Source organism: Xenopus laevis, chromosome 9_10L (assembly GCF_017654675.1).
Source record: "Xenopus laevis strain J_2021 chromosome 9_10L, Xenopus_laevis_v10.1, whole genome shotgun sequence".
Lineage (NCBI taxonomy): Eukaryota > Metazoa > Chordata > Amphibia > Anura > Pipidae > Xenopus > Xenopus laevis.
This window is the reverse complement of record NC_054387.1, coordinates 116,316,759-116,336,013: the sequence shown is the minus strand read 5'-3', so window position 1 is coordinate 116,336,013 and position 19,255 is coordinate 116,316,759. Positions and strand designations below refer to the sequence as shown.

The 19,255-nt window shown below is 40.7% G+C and overlaps 1 protein-coding gene across 2 annotated transcripts in view; it reads right to left on the bottom strand.

Moving 5' to 3' along the window:
- Positions 1 to 394: 394 nt before the first annotated feature.
- The window catches only part of sbk1.L (1.L), a 62,884-nt gene continuing 44,023 nt past the window's right edge, over positions 395 to 19,255 (bottom strand). For both annotated transcript variants that reach the window (XM_041576198.1, XM_018236522.2), the window contains exons 2-4: positions 10,316 to 10,518; positions 7,977 to 8,179; positions 395 to 6,048 (exon numbers count right to left, since the gene is read on the bottom strand). In XM_041576198.1, the coding sequence (XP_041432132.1) occupies positions 5,269 to 6,048; positions 7,977 to 8,179; positions 10,316 to 10,518 (1,186 nt within the window). In that variant the 3' untranslated portion in view covers positions 395 to 5,268. The remainder of the gene's footprint in view (positions 6,049 to 7,976; positions 8,180 to 10,315; positions 10,519 to 19,255) is intronic.

The following is a 19,255-nucleotide window of genomic DNA, read 5'->3' as shown; positions in this document are numbered from 1 at the left end:
ATTTGGGGATGTGCAGAGCAGCAGTAACTTGAGAACCCTAAGCAGAGGCAGACTCGGTAACTGCTGGGGGCCCATGGGAGCTCTGCCTGCACCTAGTTGAGACTCCCACTACTCCACTGTGTAGCCAATCTGAAGGGGGAAGGGGTTTCCCTAACTGCAGGACTAGCTCCGTAGGGGGTCCTAGAGCCTTGGTTTGAGGATAATGCCTATTTGTTGTCTTAGATACCCTAAGCCCATTGTGGAACTCAATTAGAACAATATTTGGGTGGACATTTCTTTGCTGGGCTAGATATTCTTTCAGATAGGTTCCATAGACTTCTTTGTACAAGCAAATAAGTTCTCTTAGTGTTTATTATTTGTCCAATATCCCCCTTAAAAAAACATGAGACATGAGTGTAGCCTTTTTCATTTTAATTTATAATCTACAATGAAAAACAAAAGAAAAAAAAAGCAATATTAAAATACATACAGCTTTATAGAAAACTTTCCTCTGCACTGCTGACTCTGCGCATCTTAGTTTTCAAGGGCTGGAGAGAACAAAATACCTTTTTTTTTTTCATTTTTTCGTTTTACTCTTCTAATATTCTTTCCTAATTTGCAGTGCAGGAACACATAAAGACATGTCATCACAAAGACAGAAATATACAGGGAATTGACAAAGAACAATGCTTTGTTTTGTTCCATAACCTTCTTAACTGTCAAACCACTGGCAGATATGGCTTGCGCTAAATGGGTTCATTATTTTATTCCAAAAAAGGGGGAGGGGGCACTATTATAGTGGTACTTATACACAAAACAAGCTGTCTCCTGTATAAACGCATGCGTTAATATTCATAGTTATAGTTTGGGCTAAGCTACACTGGTGATTTTGCTGGAGCAACAGAACCGATCTAACATGTTCCTGTATCGACTTAAGGATCGGCTTTAATCAGATTGTCATTGACAAATTGAGATGTGTGGATATGCAAGATGGATAGCATGGTTGAACTTTATACTCACAGAATCAGCCAATCACTGCATGGTATTCCTGCTGCACCACTAAGCTCTGTCCCAAACTACTTTGTGCACCCAATGGATTGTGATGTCACCTTGACTGTGTTAATTGGGTGACTACAGATTCCAGGTAGATTTCTTCTCTGTGAGCCCTAGATAATCATCGGCCTCCTAAAAATACTAGACTTTTAGACCCAGTCGTTGAGTAACATTTTTAATCATGTCTTGTCCTTCAAGAAAACCCCTTAAACTGAAATTCCTTGAAACACCGTGGGGCAAACTCTAGCACAGTTGTCTGGTTGGGTCTGAAGACCATTCCTTGCAGAGTATCCAACAACTTGACGAGAGATGTTTTAAGTCTTTTTGCAGATAACGCTATATATTCCCTGCTTGCTGCAAGATAGTTAATCAGAAGAAGCAATTCACCATGTGGACCAACACAAGGGACTGGTCACATATAGCTCAAATTAGATTTATTTTATATCCCATAATCTTATTTATTCGTATTCATGGAAGGAGCTGCCTTTGAATGACACATGCCAATGATTGCAGTGAGAAAGGAGTAGGGTCGCTTCTTCACTTACGTCATCATCAAAACTCATGGGGGATGATGGTGGCGAGATTATTATTGCATTCCAAACGGAAATGCCTCTTCTGACAGCCTACGTGCCTGGGGGTCTAATAATTCCTGGGGATTGTTCTCGTGTACAAAGCCTGTTCTTTACGGAATTGAAAGCTTTAGAGCCTAGGTGTGGCATCTATAATGCATTGTATAGAAATAAATGGACATGGACATGTAGACTTCTTCTGTTTAAATGAGTTCTGTTGGTCAAGTTATTCCCTATTCAACAAGGTCATACAGAACAAGATCAGCCACCTCAAAGTGATTGGCATCTTCTTTTTTGTACTCGCCCATCATTTATTGGTTAAAGCAGACTCTCAAAATAAAAAACAGCCACATTTTACTTGGTCTGGCTTTGTCTCTTTCTAGGGCACATACCCCTTATAGACAAATTCATTAGTTACGAGAGGTCTATGGAACAAAAAGCATTATATTCATTCACATTCAAACAATTCACATTTAAGAATATGTTTTCTTTTATTTTGCTAGCTCTAAACACAACTTTAAATATATATACTGTATATATATATATATATATATATATATAGATTTTATTTTATGATATTTTTGAACAGGTCAACTAAACTGAGGTAACTTTTCTAATCTAGCCCTAAACCTGGAGTCAGAAATGTCCTACAGTTAAGTTAAAAAGTTTCAGTCGTTTACCTTATCTACATTATTGCACTAATATTGTGAACACCAAAGACTTCTAAGGCAAAAAAGGGAATTTGCTACTTTAGTTATCTATGCCACGTCATGTTTCATGTACAGGGTCTCAATCGAAGAAAAAGAAGAAAAGAAGGCATATAAAACCTCATTTTGGCCTGTCTAAAACCAGGACGAGACAAAGAAGAGAGGAGATTGTGCTCTGACTGCTTCATTATAAAATAGTAAACACATTCCCCCCAGCAAGTTTGAGATTGTGTTCAACAACTTCTCTTCCTGCAATTGGCTCCATTCTCTTGTCAAGAGGATGTAGTGAGCTTGGCCAGTGTTTGGCCATATTTAATCTGATGCTTATGATGCCCCATCATTGTGGACTAGATGTCACGGCACCTCTGCTTGTATTATTAATGCTGTAGCCCTTAATTGAGGTTTGCAATTGCTGAAGCTGTGATTGCTAGGGGGACTTTTAAGGAAAAATTTTTGTAGACAACTCATTGAGGGTACAGTACAAGATGTGCATGTGGAGTTGGAGGGGAGGCAGATGGGTTCCTGCTGGTTTGCCCAGGACTAAGAGCTTCTCATCTTCTGCCGATGACAACACTGAAGGAGCCATTTTATAGTCCTAATTAGAAGTGCTATAATTTATTTGCATCCTAGTTCTGTTATCTACAGGGGCTTCTCTGTACCTAGCTGTTGATCCTAAAGAGCCTCCTGAATAGCAAAACTAAGTATTAGTCTACTGAGATAATAGGATGGCCAAGCAGGTATAAATTGAAAAGCTAAACCCTACGTGTGCAGACTGATACATGACACTGTAGGCAAAACAATGCCTATAACATCACAAAGAAACACAACTGTACACTTAGCTACATGTGTGCTGCATAGGCAGTGTTTGTAGTTGGGCAGGGAATGATATCATTGAAACAGTTCCATTGTCAACTATTCCAGCAAAATTAAGAACTCCTGAGCATTCTGTTGGATCTATGACTTCCATTCAACCAAGGTTTTATCACTTTCCACAGGATTTGTAGGTTATAAATCTGCAATTCCTCTCTTTTACTGCACTATTGTCCCTAGCCCACCCCATACCTGACTCTGAGGTATGCTCCAACTGTAGAAGGTGACCCATAAGATGCATCAAGATATAGTAAAGCAATATTGGTGATATCCACTAAAATATAGTTCTGAATATTGCTCGTTGTGTGAACAGAACATTCCATTCCATTTGATTCAGAGCTTGCCTGGTGGATGGCTTTCCTATTAAATCCCGTATCAGATACAAACCTTTTTCAAAAACGAATCCATAAGTTAGAGATCCAATTAGTACTGATAAAACAAACACTTACGTATCTTTAATGTTTTATTGCCCCAGTTTGTTTCTATTTGCTTTCATGTATCTTGGCTCTGGAGATACATAAATAAAGACATACAAACACAAAGCTGCAGGGTTTTTCAGAGACCTTGGTAGAACGTAGTCAAAACAGAATTCATTTTTCTGTTGACGTCTGTTGAAACTGGCGGAAACTGTTGGAAAGTAATATTCTACCCCCTTTCAAATGAATAAATGTAAATCAGCGCCAGAGTGTTCTGTGCACACAACCAGCAGATCTCAGTACCCAGTTTGATTAGCAATACTCAAAAAAAAATCAAACCCTGATTTGAACTCTTTTAGTGCCAACCATCAGACTCTAAATTGTATTAATAAGGTACCACAATTCTGTAAATTCTATGGTTTAAAGTTTCTCTTTGCAAGATCAAAGAGAAGCAGCACACAACAAGTTCATTTCCCCTTTAAAAATCTTGAAATTCTAAGTTTTGTTCAGTTCAGATGAGGTTACTACCTCCAAAATAAAACCTTGGCCAGCTGGATGGTCATATAATGCAAGATGGGGGAAGATTACAACTGCAAGTTTCTGTTTTTTCTCTTTATATAAATGAGTATAAACATACACATTTGTGAGGGTCAACCCTTAAATGAAATATGTGGGTCTATGGACCAATTGGTGTGTTTGATAGATTATTATCTAGGGTCTTCCTAAGTGTAAGATGTCAACTTTTTCTAACAAAGTCTGGTCAATGTTCTAGGCCACCAAGTAAAATAGATGAGCCTGTGTCATCCTGAAATTTTGTATTTCAAAGTTTTGGTCTAAAATGTAACTGAGAAGATTGCGTCAGATATTCTTTTATAAATAACTAGCCATGGCAATATCAATGATAAAGTAATGTTATGCTTAGAGTGGGGACCAATAGAAGGAGGTGAAATGGGTTATCATATGCCACTTGAGTGTTAAAATAACCCCCACACCTAGGTACCCATTAAATCATAGTGTTCAGGGATAGTCATGTAGCTCTTGTATTCTATAAAGGTATAGGAAGCCCTTGTTAAGTAAAAAAAAACTGGGCCTGGGGCATTGTACTAATGTAGCCTTTGACTCCCTTTGCATGATTATACTTTAAGATCTGGTTGGAGTGCAAGTGTAATAAAGGTTTGGACTTTCAGTGTCTTCTCTGTAGGTTTTGGCATGGCAGTATTAGTAGAGAAGGACTGTGCTATTCTTCTTCTGGATATTGGCATGTTGCAAAAATTGGCTTCATAAAGAATGTTAAGGAGGTTTTGCATTGACCTGACTCATCTTGTGCCTTCTTGATACTTTAGACAGTGGAAATCTGAAACGTTTATAGGCTTACCCTGTTGCCTACGTCGCTTAAAGGTGCCTAGTCCTTTCATGAGGCAGAATGTGGCAACAATAGCACAAAATCACTACTCCTAATAGTGTTATACCAAATATTGATCAAAAACTTCCAAGACTCTTCTATATCTCTAAAACTCTCACTCACCAGCTAAAAAGTTTGTTTTTTGCTTGTAACCTGAAACCCGTCTAGCTCAATTGAGGTCAAATTTACTAAAAGTCCTAATGATGAACTGACCATCAACTGGGACAATGACATCAGTTCCTAAAATAGCTGAATACAAGTTATTATACATCCTACACACAGATTTCAATTGCGGTGGCTAGCAGCATTTGAGCTTTGCTTTTGTCCTGCCGTCCATCTGTCCTGCTACTGCCAGCAGAAGGCTGGCCAGGTTCTAGCAGGGAATGGGGGGCACGCGGTGAGGAACCTCCTTCTGTAAGGATTGTCCTCTTGAGGGGAGTTGGGTTATCATGGCGCTGGGGCACTGATGGTAACTTATCTCCTGTCTGCTTGCGTGAACGATAGGAAGGTCTACGTCTGGCTTCAGAAAGCATGTCATACTTGATATAGAAGAAGACCTCTTTGACTGGGCTCCTTTTTTCTGCGTCCAAAGCCAAGAGACGTTTGAACATTCGTAGAGCATTGTCAGAAAACCGTCGCCACTGAGAGGGGAGACCAGGCAGGCGTCCTTTCTGCCAGTGCACAAATTCCTCAAAGAAGGCATCTCCTGGTGATGCTGATTCCCAAGGAAAGTTGCCAGTAAGGACACAAAATATAAGTACCCCAAAAGCCCAAACATCCAAGCTAGTCTCTACTGGGAAGCCCTCTGTGCGTCCAGCCTGGCATACTTCTGGAGCAGTGTAAGGGATGGTGCCACTAACTCTCTTCACTCGACAACCCACTTTACGAGTCATGCCAAAGTCAGCAAGCTTGACTCGACGGCACTCACGGTCAAACAGAAGGATATTCTCAGGTTTAATATCACGGTGAACAAGGCTCTTGCTATGCATAAAGTCTAAAGCTAGGCCTAGCTGCTGCACACAACGTTTCACCATGTCCTCGGGAAGGCCCACCTGTGAGAAGAAGACAGATTAGTGACAAAGCAGGTTGCTATGAACATGTATTGTTACATTGTGCATATGGCTTGGTATAGGGACATGGTGACCACGGGATTGCCATATTGTGACAGGAGGCCAGGGGGAGTGTACCTAAACTGGATAACTCCCACTAAAAAAGGGGGAGTTGATAGCTCTGCCATACCTAATGCAATAGCTCTGTGGCAATAAGTTCTCTCTTTCTGTCATCTGTCTTTTTCCTGACCATTACAGATTTGTAACTATCTCCAATCTGAATTACATACATAGAATATACAGAGAACATACAGAGTTACATACATAACGACCAGTACCAGTACAAAAGGTGAGGACGGCCCTCAATCTAGAGCTTACAATCTAAAAGGGGAAGGGAATGAGAAAAAAGGTGTGGGAGTGGACAAGATCCGAAATAAGCAAGGTGAGAGATGTAGCATATGGTATTGCATTTGGTAGCAAAATCCTCGATTCGTACGATCGGATCTTTGCGTCTATGGCCAGCTTAAAGGAATACAACAGAAAAAGGTAGGGGAGAAGATTATAGTAGACACTGGGAATGATTAGTGAGGTAAGAAGAGAATCAGGACAGGACCGTGACCGTGTCATGAAGGCCAAGTGAATGGAGGGACTGGAGGAGGAGAGGATGATCCAAAGTGTCAAATGCAGCTGAGAGGTCAAGAGGTATTAGTAGTGAGAAGTGGTTGTGTGCTTTTGCTCTTAATAGGTCATTAGTTAGTCAGGTGTAGGGGATTTGGCATGTTAGTGTCAGAGAGGAATAGTTGGTTGTAAACTAGACTCTCAAGTAGTTAAGAGATGAAAGGTAGCAGAGAGATAGGTCAGAAGTTGTCAATATTGGAGGGATTGAGAGAAGGTTTTTTCAGAATGGGGAGGACAAGAGCATGTTTTAGTTGAGAAGGAAAGATTCCAATTGAGAGCGATAGATGAGTTAAGGCTTTGATTAGACAGGGATTGGCATTGCAGAATAGATTGGAAGAAATGGGATCCAGTGGGCAGGTAGCAAAGTGAGAGGAAGCCAAAAGTTTTGAAACTTCCTCATCAGTTACAATGCAGAAGGAGCACAGAAGAGACTGGGGAGTATGGAGGGAGGGTGGTTAATGTCTGGGGGGGTTTAATAGGGTAATGTCACTACTGATGGTGTAAATTTTTGGTCTTTTATGTGCTCAGCAATATCTTGAGCAGAAACAGATGTGGACAGAGGGAGTGGTGAAGGGGAAAGAAAAGTTTTACAGGTAGAGAAAAGTTGTGCAGGCTTTTAGAAAGGGAGTTAATGAGTGAAGTAAAGTATGTTTGTTTGGCTAGGAAAAAGGCTGGTGTTATAGGAGCGCAGGGCAGATTTGTAGCTCCATAAGTCAGATTCTAAGCAGGATTTGTGCCGGTGGCTGCCCCCAGACACCTTTTATCAAACATTTGAAAAAGTAAAAAGTTCTATGATGCAGAATGGAGGAATTAACCACCCAGATCTTGGCCCACTGAAGAATTTCCCGGGGTCCTAATGAGGCATTCTGATTCTCTAGTTTCTCCTCACTTCCATATCTACCAACCAGCATACAACAAACCAACTAATATCCATAGTACATAGAAAATGTGTACAGGGAAGATCCCCAGTGAAGTAAAAACTATGGTCAGAGGCAGCTGTATACTTTTTATTGTTGCTATTTATCAAAATAAATATCCTGACAAATTGTGCCAATGGTTATTTGAATTTTGCAACCTTCTAACCAACCTCTGTGTCCATTAATGAGGGTTTGTGTCTTCTATGTGTCTTTTATTCTTTTAGCTTCACTCCCTCCCATCTCCACCAGACCACCATTATCTCACTACACAAAAACTAGAACACACCATTTGGGAACCATATCTGTTTGCAGACACGTGCTGTGTGCACATCTTACCTGTGGGGGGATTATATCAAAGAGGTCTCCAGCAGGGGCATACTCTTGGGCAAAGACGTAACAATCCTCTGTCTGAAAAAGAACATGGAATGCTCTGATGATGAAAGGGCTGCAAGACAATGCGCTTGTCACACTGAACTCGCGAAGAAAACTTTTTAGCTTGGTCTTGTTCTTGTTCACGAATTTCAGGGCCATCTTGTTTCCTGCAAATGAAGGTTGGATCTCTAATGAGCCAAGTATCAGCAAACAATGACTTGTTTTCAGCATGCTTTATTAAACTCTAACCCTGTAATTCCCAGGACCTGATGTTCCAGCATTGGCACTTTTTCTATTAAAATAAATGTTTTTTTGATATTGCAGCTGTCCAAGCAATCAGTCATGATTCAATTTAGCAGCAGTGTTCCTACTTCTGATTGCTTGTATCTGGGAAAGCCCCGGGCCAACTGGGAAGCAGGCAAGGAATGAAAGAAAGTAGGTGTCTGAACCCACCAATGTCCCCAAGTTGTAGATCCCAAAAGGGGAATGCCTGTAGGTGGGCAATAGTTTTTTCTACTTGTCAGGCCCATCTTCCATTGGGCCAAGGTGGGCCCAAGTTATTATTCCTTTATAGAAAATAAAATATGAAGGTAGGCAACCTGTAAACAGAATATTCTTGATATCAGTGGGTTCTGCCATTTTACTAGGGAAGGTAAGTGTGCTAACTAGCTCATCTCACACAAGTTCACCGGATTCTACTTCTACCACTGGAAGCTGCAATGAATTCTGGGAACACACTGTATTATGGATAAAAATACGACAGATAGCATCCAAATGTTTTGCTTTGCCCTGGCTTTGCAATGAGCTTTAACGGGTCAATGGCATAAAAAAAAAACTACTTCAGGGGTGATGTCACAATCTTGCCCTGGGTTTCAGTTGATTCTCATCAGCCCATGTCAACCTCAATTATTCAAACCTGTTGGGTTAGAATAATAGCATTGCGTTATCTGCTTTGTTTAGAAGACTATTTGGTTTGTTATGCCAGCTATACCACAAATGTTTGTTATGCCAAAGCACTCTCAGCCACAGCCTGGAACAGGGCATAATTGAGACATAGTGAAGAGGGCTGGGCATTTCTTTCAAAACATTTCTATGGAGAAAACCCAATATTATTTGATATATATCATTTTGTTCTTGTCACTGTGTATAAGCACTATGAATAGACTTCACGTTCACAACACCCACTCAGCACAGAAGCCCTTTAAAGTTAATCTATTCCTTAATATTAATGATGCTTTATCCACCATTTCTACCCCTTAAAGGCCACAAACACAGACAACTAAAAATACTGCATATACATTTATAGATCATATCTGTCTCCCCAGCAACTTCAAAGTCTTTTGAACGTGTTGCTCACCAAGCCCATTCATGTTGCTCCTGATGTCCTCATTTTTGGATTTCTGACTTGGAAGCAAGTTTGTGAGACATAAAGACCATAGGGAATATTCACTAAACTTCTCTAATACTCTTACACTTAGGTCAATTTGAGCAGGGCAGGTACATTAAAGTGGTATGGATGTCTTTATTAATGTTGCAAATGCTTCAAGTGGCCACTCTTTATTACAAATGTCCAAGGAACCATAATAAACACAGAAGAGATCCTCTAATGCCCTACACATGAGCCCACCCTAAAACAAAATTGCCATGCCCCTCAAATGTATGGGGGAAAAAATGCTCACACAAAAATCTTTAATAGTTCGGACTCCTGAAGGCAATCCTGCTTTAAAAAAGTAAAAGTCGCCAGCGTTTTTTACAACTTTAATGCATTTCCAGGATAATGGGTATGATGTCACTGACATAAGATTGAGGAAGATGTAGCTTCATTTTATCAGTTTGCCTGGTCTGAGGTGGCGAAGTAAACTTTGGCGAAAGAGGAAAGTAAAATTCGCATCTGAATTTGCGGAGTAAAAAACGCTCACCAGAGCGAAAAGTCGCCTGGCGATAGGGTGCAAACAAATGCTAATGACGGTCTCGTTCGCTAGCGAATTGTACTCTACTCTATGTCAACTTTTCCTATATTTAAATATGGTTCACAGGTAAAAAAGGTTGGGGACTGCCATAGAAAATGTAAAGCACCCCAAATACAGCTTGACCATTGCTTATCAGTCCTTGTGTACTAAGGCTAATGTCAGCACTTTGGCCAGGGGTTTAGCCCAAAAATTGACACTTGAGGAAATGAGTGTGTTGGCTAGAGGAGAGCTGACTAATGGAATACTGTTTCAGTGGTACATGTTGTCAGAACCAGCCATGCAGGGAATAGCTAAGAGTTTTTAATAGCAATTACTGGGTCAAATTGACTTTACCTGTGCTTTTGTGCGATACCAGCTCCACCCTTCCATATGTGCCTTTTCCTAAATCCCGAATCAGCTCATAGTGTTTCTGCACCTCGCTCCCAGACAGGCTGCGGATAGCTAAGGCCTGCATGTCTTCAGTGATCACAGGCACACCACAACAGCCTAGCTTCCGGGCCGGTTCCTGCTCCACCGACCCAGCACTCATGTTCACACTGCATGGAGACAAAAAGAGAATATGGAATGTTAGCTATTTTTTGTTTGTTTTAATGGCTTCCATGTTAGTCCTTGAAATGTTCATGTCATTTTATTCCTTGTACTATATAATAATATGTCACATCTGATAAAATGTTCCAGGTCCCATCAACATGAAGATGTTGGATCAGGCTGGGTCTGCCCAGAGAAAAATATACAGTAGATAGACACACTTACTTATTTCTCAGTAAATTCGCAAATTCCTCACAGTTTCGCTGTAAATTCGCCAAATTTCGCAGCACAGATTCGCCCATCACTAGCTAGTGGTCATAAATACCTTCTGTGTAAACGAGCGAGCGTTGTAACAGCAGCAAAGAGTTGCAACAGTAAAGGACATGCCATGACCCACCTTAACCTTAAGATAATAATACTGCATACACACTGCACTATTTTTCTGCTACGTTTATCAGGCTGATTTATAGTAAAACCATTTAACTTTTTTTCAGGGGACCAGAAAAAAAATGGTTTAAGGTTCAGGAAAAGGTTAAATCAGGGAAATGTATTACGCTTATTATATAGGTGGGACCACCTAAAAACGATGTTAAATGAGGGAAAACTTAAAATCAGGGGATGTTAAATGGAGATGTCACGATACAAATTCAGATGCTAAACTGCAAATGTGCAACTGTCAGTAACCCATCAGGCCTTCATTTCAAGACTGTTCAAAACTAGGGATGCACCGAATCCAGGATTCGGTTCGGGATTTGGCCATGATTCGGCCTCTTTCAGCAGGGTTCGGATTCGGCCGAATCCTAGTGCCTGGCTGAACCGAATCCGAATCCTAATTTGTTAATTGTGGGGAGGGCGGGATTTCACATGAATTTTTGTTACAAAACAAGGAAGTAAACCAATTTTTTTGCACTTTTTCCTTTCCCGCCCCTAATTTGCATATGCAAATTAGGATTCTGAATTTGGTTCGGTATTCGTCGAATCTTCCAAGGTGGATTCGGCCCAATCCAAAATAGTGGATTCGGTGCAGCCCTATTCAAAACCAATTGCTGATTGGTTGCTATTGGCAACTGCACTTGGGAGCCTTTCTGCATTTATTAAAATTGTCTCCATGTTGAAGGTTGACAGCAGATAGAAGAACGGGCGCCCTCCGAGGCTGAACAGCTGCCTGCAAACATATAGATTTTTATCATAGAATTCAATCTGTACTTGAAGAAATTATGGCTCTATATGATTGAACAAAATATAAAATGGCCGACATGGATGTGTAGAGGCCTGCAAGGTGCACTTTGACCACTCCCATAGTTACCAATAGAAACCAATCAGCACTTTTGTTCCAGTCTAACACAAGTTAGAAAATGAAAGCAAACAACTGATTGGTTGCGATGGGTAACTGTACAGTGGCAACATATCATTTGTGTTAGTAACTGAGGCCCCTGTTCGTTCTTAGTGTTTATGGCTGGCAGGGATTGAGACTGGGTTGTGGTTGAAGTTGTGAGAGCTCTGTAGCAGAAGGCAGCAGGGAGTTGGGAGAGGCAGGAGCAGACAAGCAGCAGAAGAGGGGGCAGCGACAGAAGGTCTGAGGAGCTGGAGAAGAGAATGTAGGAGATGGAATAGGATGAACCAGGAAATGAGACGAAGGAAGCGCGTGGCAGTCACAAATGGATTCCGTCTGCTTTCTACCATCGCTTTAGAGGGCAATAATAATATCCATGAATGTGCCATGTAACCGTGTGCCTTTTATCTTACAAAGCGGGCCCTGCGGCCTTTGATGTTAAGATTTTAGTTGCTGTGTGATGGTGCACACACAGTTAAAGCATACCTCCCAACATTTTGAAAATAGAAAGAGGAACAAAAAGATTTGCCCTTGCGGAGCGCTGTGGAAATGTTTGACCACGAAATAGCGGATTTTTAGTTAACATTCGGCCTTTTGTTCTACTGTGCATGCACAGCTGTGTGAAGAAAGAAGAAGCCTGAAGAGGACTTTCTCCTTTAAATTGTTACAATTGTTTCTTTGCTTATCTTAAATTGTTATAAAAATATCTATTCTGGGCTTTCTGCCAATTAAGTTAGAAACTTTGTATCTTTTTCTGGCTGTTCCGTGCAGGAGATCAAAGAGAAAGTCGGGACATTTCAGTAACAAACCCGGGACTGCAGGTCGAGCTCTCAAAATCGGGACTGTCCAATGGTTAACACATCAGCACACCCTAGCCTCTCAAGGAAAATTGGTCCAATACTCAGTAAGAGGGGTCGGCGCCCTCAAAAGTACAACCAGCAGGAAGAAAAATACCAGCACTCAGGACTCCATATTGCAAAGTAACGTTTCAGGGGCACGCCACTATGTCAGATAGGGATTGTCCCATGAAAAATGGGACAGTTGGGAGGTATGGAAAGGGGATCTATAGTGAGAAAAAAATAAATGGTTCTGGGACTACAGAGCAAAATGAGGGTCCCCTTTTGCCACCCTTTACCATTGCTGCAATGTCAGCTGCCAGAAATGCAGTGCGTAGAAAGAAGAAAAGAATGAATTCTAGGGCAGGCAAGTACATTCTGGACAAAAACATAAAAATGGTGGTTTATACTTGTTTTGTCCACTTCGTAAATGAGCCCTATATCGTGCCGCATGCTCAGAGCTAGACATTGCTAGGTAGTGACATGCAGCCTCTATTTTGCCGATACACAGCAACAGCAGACACAGAGTTAAACAATCCCAGCTGCACTGGTACAGATTTCTGGCACTATGTCAGTGTGCACTGGTGAGCACAGAGTTAATGTGCTAGTCCCTGTTGTGCCAGTGATGTTCCGACTCAGAGTACACACCGTCCTCTTGTCACCATGTCACCCTGCGGTGGGAGATGGAAAATAATGCCGACTGAATTTCATTTCTGCCCTTATTGTCTTCAGCTTCATGGTCTCCACTTGCACACATCTTTATCTTTAATAAATACAGTAGAAGCCCCATTTTACATTTTTCAAGGGACCAGAAAAAAATTGTGTAAAATCCAGGAAAATGTAAAATCAGGGAAATGTATTATGCACAATATATAGGTGGGACCACAAAACAACAATGTAAAATGAGGGAAAACTTAAAATCAGGAGATGTAAAATGGGGGTTCTACTGTGTATATACCTGTTATCCAGAATGCTCCAGACCTGAGGGTATTCCAGATAACTGATCTTTCTCTAATTTGGCTCTTCAAACCTTAAATGTACTAGAAAATCATGTAAACATGAAATAAACCCAATAGGCTGGTTTTGCTTCCAATAAGGATTAATTATTAGTTTGGATCAAGTACAACCTACTGTTTTATTATTACAGAGAAAAAGGAAATCATTTTTAATCATTTGGATTATTTGGATAAAATGGAGTCTATGGGAGATAGCCATTCCGTAATTCTGAGCTTTCTTTCTGCATAATGGGTTTCCGGATAGCGCATCCTATATATATATATATATATATATATATATATATATATATATATATATATATATATATATATATATATAATTACGAAGAGGACCAGCACTCCGTTTCCAAAATCAATATATTATTGTAGTGTCACAGTCTCTCCAGCGTTTCGGCCCACTTTGGGGCCTTTATCAAGGATGATAATAATATATAATAATACATATACACACACACCACATACAGTATATATATATATATATATATATATATATATATATATATATATATATATATATATATATATATATATATATATAGATATAGATATAGATATAGAATGAACAGGAGTGGGGATATAAATAAAACTGCACACATAGACTTAAAATAATCAACTTTTTGTATAATGGATCTACTGTATATATAAGAATACCTAAACAACCACTAGATCACGTGATTTTGGCTTCCACATATTGCTTGCTGTGGGGCTTATGAACATTTATGTCTATCCAAACCATGTCATACAACTCCACGCAGAAAATAGGGATAACTACTCCTTTGCCTGTGTCTCATTGGCAAGTGTGTGCTTCTCAGCCTCAAGTACAACAGCGGGGAAGAGAGGCAGAAAATAGCACTTTACGTGTGATACATCCCTGTGGAAGTATCAGGCAGAGTGCATAATAGCCCTTGCTAAATAGAAGTATATCCCTGCGGAAGTTGCAGGCACCGGGCAGAGAGTGGTCCTGGTTCACAAAGAGAAAGAGTGACATCCCTGTGGTGCCAATCAATAGAGCCTCCCATCTGAAAGAAGACTCCTGGGTATGGGAGCTAATGTGGTACACACAACAACAGGGAAATTCATTTTAAAAAGTTGTATAGTTATCCTTGCAGTGCTGGGTCATTGGCCTGATTCTGGCCAGGGTACTCTATGCATGGTTGTAGGTTTTTTATATGTTACAGTGGTACTTCTCCCAAAAATTAGGGGTATATATTATATATATTATTAGGGTTTCTGCCTTTCTGGTGAAATCTGGTCAATACGTTGGGTTAGGGGGCGGTGACAGCAAAAAAAGGGGACAAGCAACAAAACATGGGCAGGGATTGGGTGGATCAGGAAGGATCAGAGGCTGTATATGGTGACAGAGGGGATGGAGGGGTTAAAAGGTAGGATCACAGAGTTGTCAAACTGGCCCCGGCTTGAGCTGATTATTTACTGGCTAGGTTGGTGTAATACCGGCCAGATGGAAATCCTAATTATAACTGCCTTCTGATTAAATTGATCCTTGTGTGTAAATGTGAATATGCCATTAGAGAGAAATTAAGATCCAATGGGGCAGGGACTGCTATGAATGATAACCATCTCTGGAATGAGCTGATTGATATGTTGGTTCTATATAAATACAATTTATTAATATATGGCAGAGCCGGGCCTGGGGGTAACCAAGGAAAGAAACTGTTGTGCCCCCCGCATACCACTGACCTTCTTCGCACATCCAATGATTGCTTGCTAGCCATAATATAACATACATACATACACTCGTCCCAAGACCTCACACATACCACCCCAATCCTTCCCTTCACCTTCAGTGTAGTTATTTGTTTGCTAAATTGTGCTTCTCCCTCCAGGTGCAGCTGCTTCTTCTGCCTACTCCTAGTTGCAGCCCCAACATGAAGGCTAAAGTGCCCCAGTGCACATATGTGTCACATAGCAACCGCCATGTCTCGCTCCCGTACTAAAAACTGCCTAAATGCGTAACAATAAAAAGTACACAAGGTTCTTCTAGTGCAGAATAGCACAGTGTTCCAAGCACAAACACAATACAGATATTTAGCGTTCCGCGGTTGAGATACAATAGGGCAGTCTCTATTCTGCATCCGATTTTAATGAGCAAAATGAATGGAACAGAACATCCAGGATTTAGGATATAAAAAGCTAATTACAGTACGGATACATGTCTGTCAAATATATATAAATAGTTCCAAAGGAATGTTTTAGTTGTATGTATGGAAAATTAGGAGGGAAGCAGTTGGTAGCAAATCCTGATATGAAAAATGTGTGTCATGTTTTCTCCTTTGAAAGTTCTTAAATGGAAATTCCTTCCCTAATGAGGATTCACTTCCCTTCAGGCCTTAAATCCTACTAAACCCTGAATATAACAGCAGGTAGAATATTAAAAATAAAGAACACAAATGCAGCAGCATAACCAGAAGTTGCAGGGCCCCACAGCAAAAACATTTTAGGGCCCCTCTAAAAATTTTTAAAATTTTAGACAGCGCCCACTGTGCCCCTGTGCAATGTGTGTGCCCTGACATTCACTAGGGCTATCACATACAGTGGTTACAGTTCCAGGGATAGGCAACAAAACGTTCTGAATTGTTTCTCATTAATTGCCTGTGGCTCTAATTGCAAGTCGTGCAGAATGGCTGACAGCAGTGGTTCCTATTGGCTTACACTCAAGTGCACCTGCATCAAGTCCAGTCCAATGAAACGAATGGGGAGTGATTCAACTAGCGATTCTCCTGTGTGTCTTTGAAAAATAGCATATAATAGGCAAATGATAATAAAAAGCTACATCTGGAACAGGAAAGCAAGTGAGACAAAAGTAAGGAATGGGCAGTAGAGCTAAAAATGTCAGTTCAGTGCCATGGGAAACTGACATCTCAGATACAGACAGTCATATCCATGATGCAATAGAACTGAAAAATGCCATGGCACACGGATTGACACTCCTTCAGGGACAATCAAGAAGAAGTGATGTTTTGGGAAGCAGTTCAGTGAAACCCTCCAGCCCGGAGAGACAGGCAAAGGGTCTAAGACATGTTTCAAGTTGGGGGACTGCTAAGTAGTCACTTCTACTGAACTTACTACCTATTTACTAGTATCAGGTTCTGATCTGCTCGGATTATGTTTGTTAAGCCAAGCCATCTCCAGTGGGAACCCTTGGTACAGGTACTGAGGTTTTACGGATAACGGATCTTTCCATAATTTGGATTTCCATACCTTAAGTCTACTAGATAATCATGTAAACATTAACAAAATAGGCTTTTTTTACTTTCAATAAGGATTAATAACATCTTATTAGATCAAGTACAATGTACTGTTTCATTATCACATAGAAATAATTCGGATTATTTGGATAAAATGGAGTCTATGGTAGACGGCCCTTCCATAATTTGGAGCTTTCTGGATAAGGGGTTTCTGATAACTGATCCCTTAGCTGTACTGTGTTTTGGAAATCAGGCCAACTTCTACTATCGTGGGCCCTTTTTCAGGATACATCACGCTTGATACCTTCTTATAATGTATTGGCATTCAGGTTAAAAAGATCAGGTTTGTTTGCTGACAGTTAATAACATGGCTGACACTTCAGATGTGGACTGTATGTATACAGTATTTTATATATCAGTTCTTATTTGTGTATATTGGGAGCTGCTCTTTGTGCCACCATCAGTAGCCTACTTACTAGTGGCAGTACTAATACATGTATATCATTATTACTCACATTTGTTCTGTACCAACCTTAAGGCAGCGGTTCCAAAACTGTGAGGTTTTATTTTTATCCCGAAAATGTGAGTTTTGACCAAAAAATACAACTCGAAATTTTTTTGTGGAAAAAAATAACTTGAACCTTAATAAATTTGCCCCTCTGTATAAGTAAAATTTAAAAGCTATTTACAAAAAAATCATCCATAGATTTTGCACAATTTATAGGGTCTATTCATTTACCCATGGGTAATAGTGATGGGCGAATTTGCGCCGTTTCGCTTCGCCGAAAAATTCGCGAATTTTGCGCGAAATTCGCGAAACGGCGAAAAATTCGCGAAACGGCGCCGGCGTCTCGTTTTTGACGCCGGCGCCCGTTTTCGACGCCGGCGCCCGTTTTTCCGACGCCAGCGCCCGTTTTTTTGACGCCGGCGTCCGTTTTTCGGAAAAAATTTTTTTGACGCCGGCGAATTTTTTCCGCGAATTTTCGCGGGCGTTTCGCGAATTTATTCGCCTGCCGCGAATCGCGCGAATTCGCGCCTGGCGAATAAATTCGCCCATCACTAATGGGTAACCATGATGCTGTCCCTGTACTAAAGGTGATCCAAGGAATGGATGTTTGTTCTGGGCTTCAGGAATGTTTCATGCATACAGTAAGTGGGTTATACTAACTTAAAGGACAACTCATCCTACAATTAACCCAATTCCATGTAAAAAAAACATGACTAATTACATATAATGCACTTGCATCATGTTCCATGAAAATCCACTGTATGCAACTACATCATAGGCTGACACCACTGTGTTGTCTTCCTCCCAATGCTTGCAAGTCCGTGGATCCCCAAAGTAGCCAGGAGAAACCTGGAGATCATTGTGTTGTTTTTATACATAATAACAGTTTACTTGCAAATAAAATGCACTTTTTATGCTACCAGGTTTGGTATATTGTTCAAGCATAGGGTCTGTCTCATTTGCAGATGTGAACTTGGGGACAGCTCCTGGTAAAGCCTAAGAAAACAAGCAAGTTCCTTAGCTTTGTATTGTGGGCAATTCACTGCATTTGTTTTGTGCAACTTTTCTCTGGAGAGGCCACCACAAGCATTATGGTGACATAATGTCTTCAGTTTCAGAATAAAATAACCTAATCATGACTAAAACTGGTTGTGTTGACCTGCAGTATCATGTCCCTTTCCTAATGCCAGACAACTACAGGCTGTAGCCCCTTCTAATGCTTTGTCTATATAGGTCACAGCCATCAATGCCAACACAGGTGCCTTTACATCATACAATGATATTCTAAATTCCATGCTTCTAAATCTTTGGCAACAGTTTTGGGAAGACTCTTTCCTGTTCCAGCCCAATAATGACCCCATGCAGAAAGCCAGGTCCATAGAGAGTTGGTTTGCTGAGATGGGAGAGGAAGAACTTGACTGGCCTGCACATAGCTTTGACCTCAACCCAACTGAACACCTGTGGGATGAACTGAAATCCCAACTGTGATCCAGGCCTGATCCCCAACATCAATGCCCAACCTCACTAACACTCTTGTGACTGAATGGAAACAGATCCCACCAACAATGTTCCAACATCTAGTGGAAAGCCTTCCCAGAAGATTTGAGGTTGTTATAGCAGCAATGGGAGGATTGAGAATATGATGTTGGGCAGCCAAGTGTCCACACACTTGTGGCCGTATAGTGTATCAACATTATTACTACAGATGGAACAAACTTATAACATTAATGTACAGGATGCACCAGGGCGCAACATCCATTTCAGTAGAAGAAAGTCTAATGGTCTGGTGGGACATGGTGATCCAGGTTCCTAGATAACATTTTTTTTTCCATTTGCACTTAGAAAA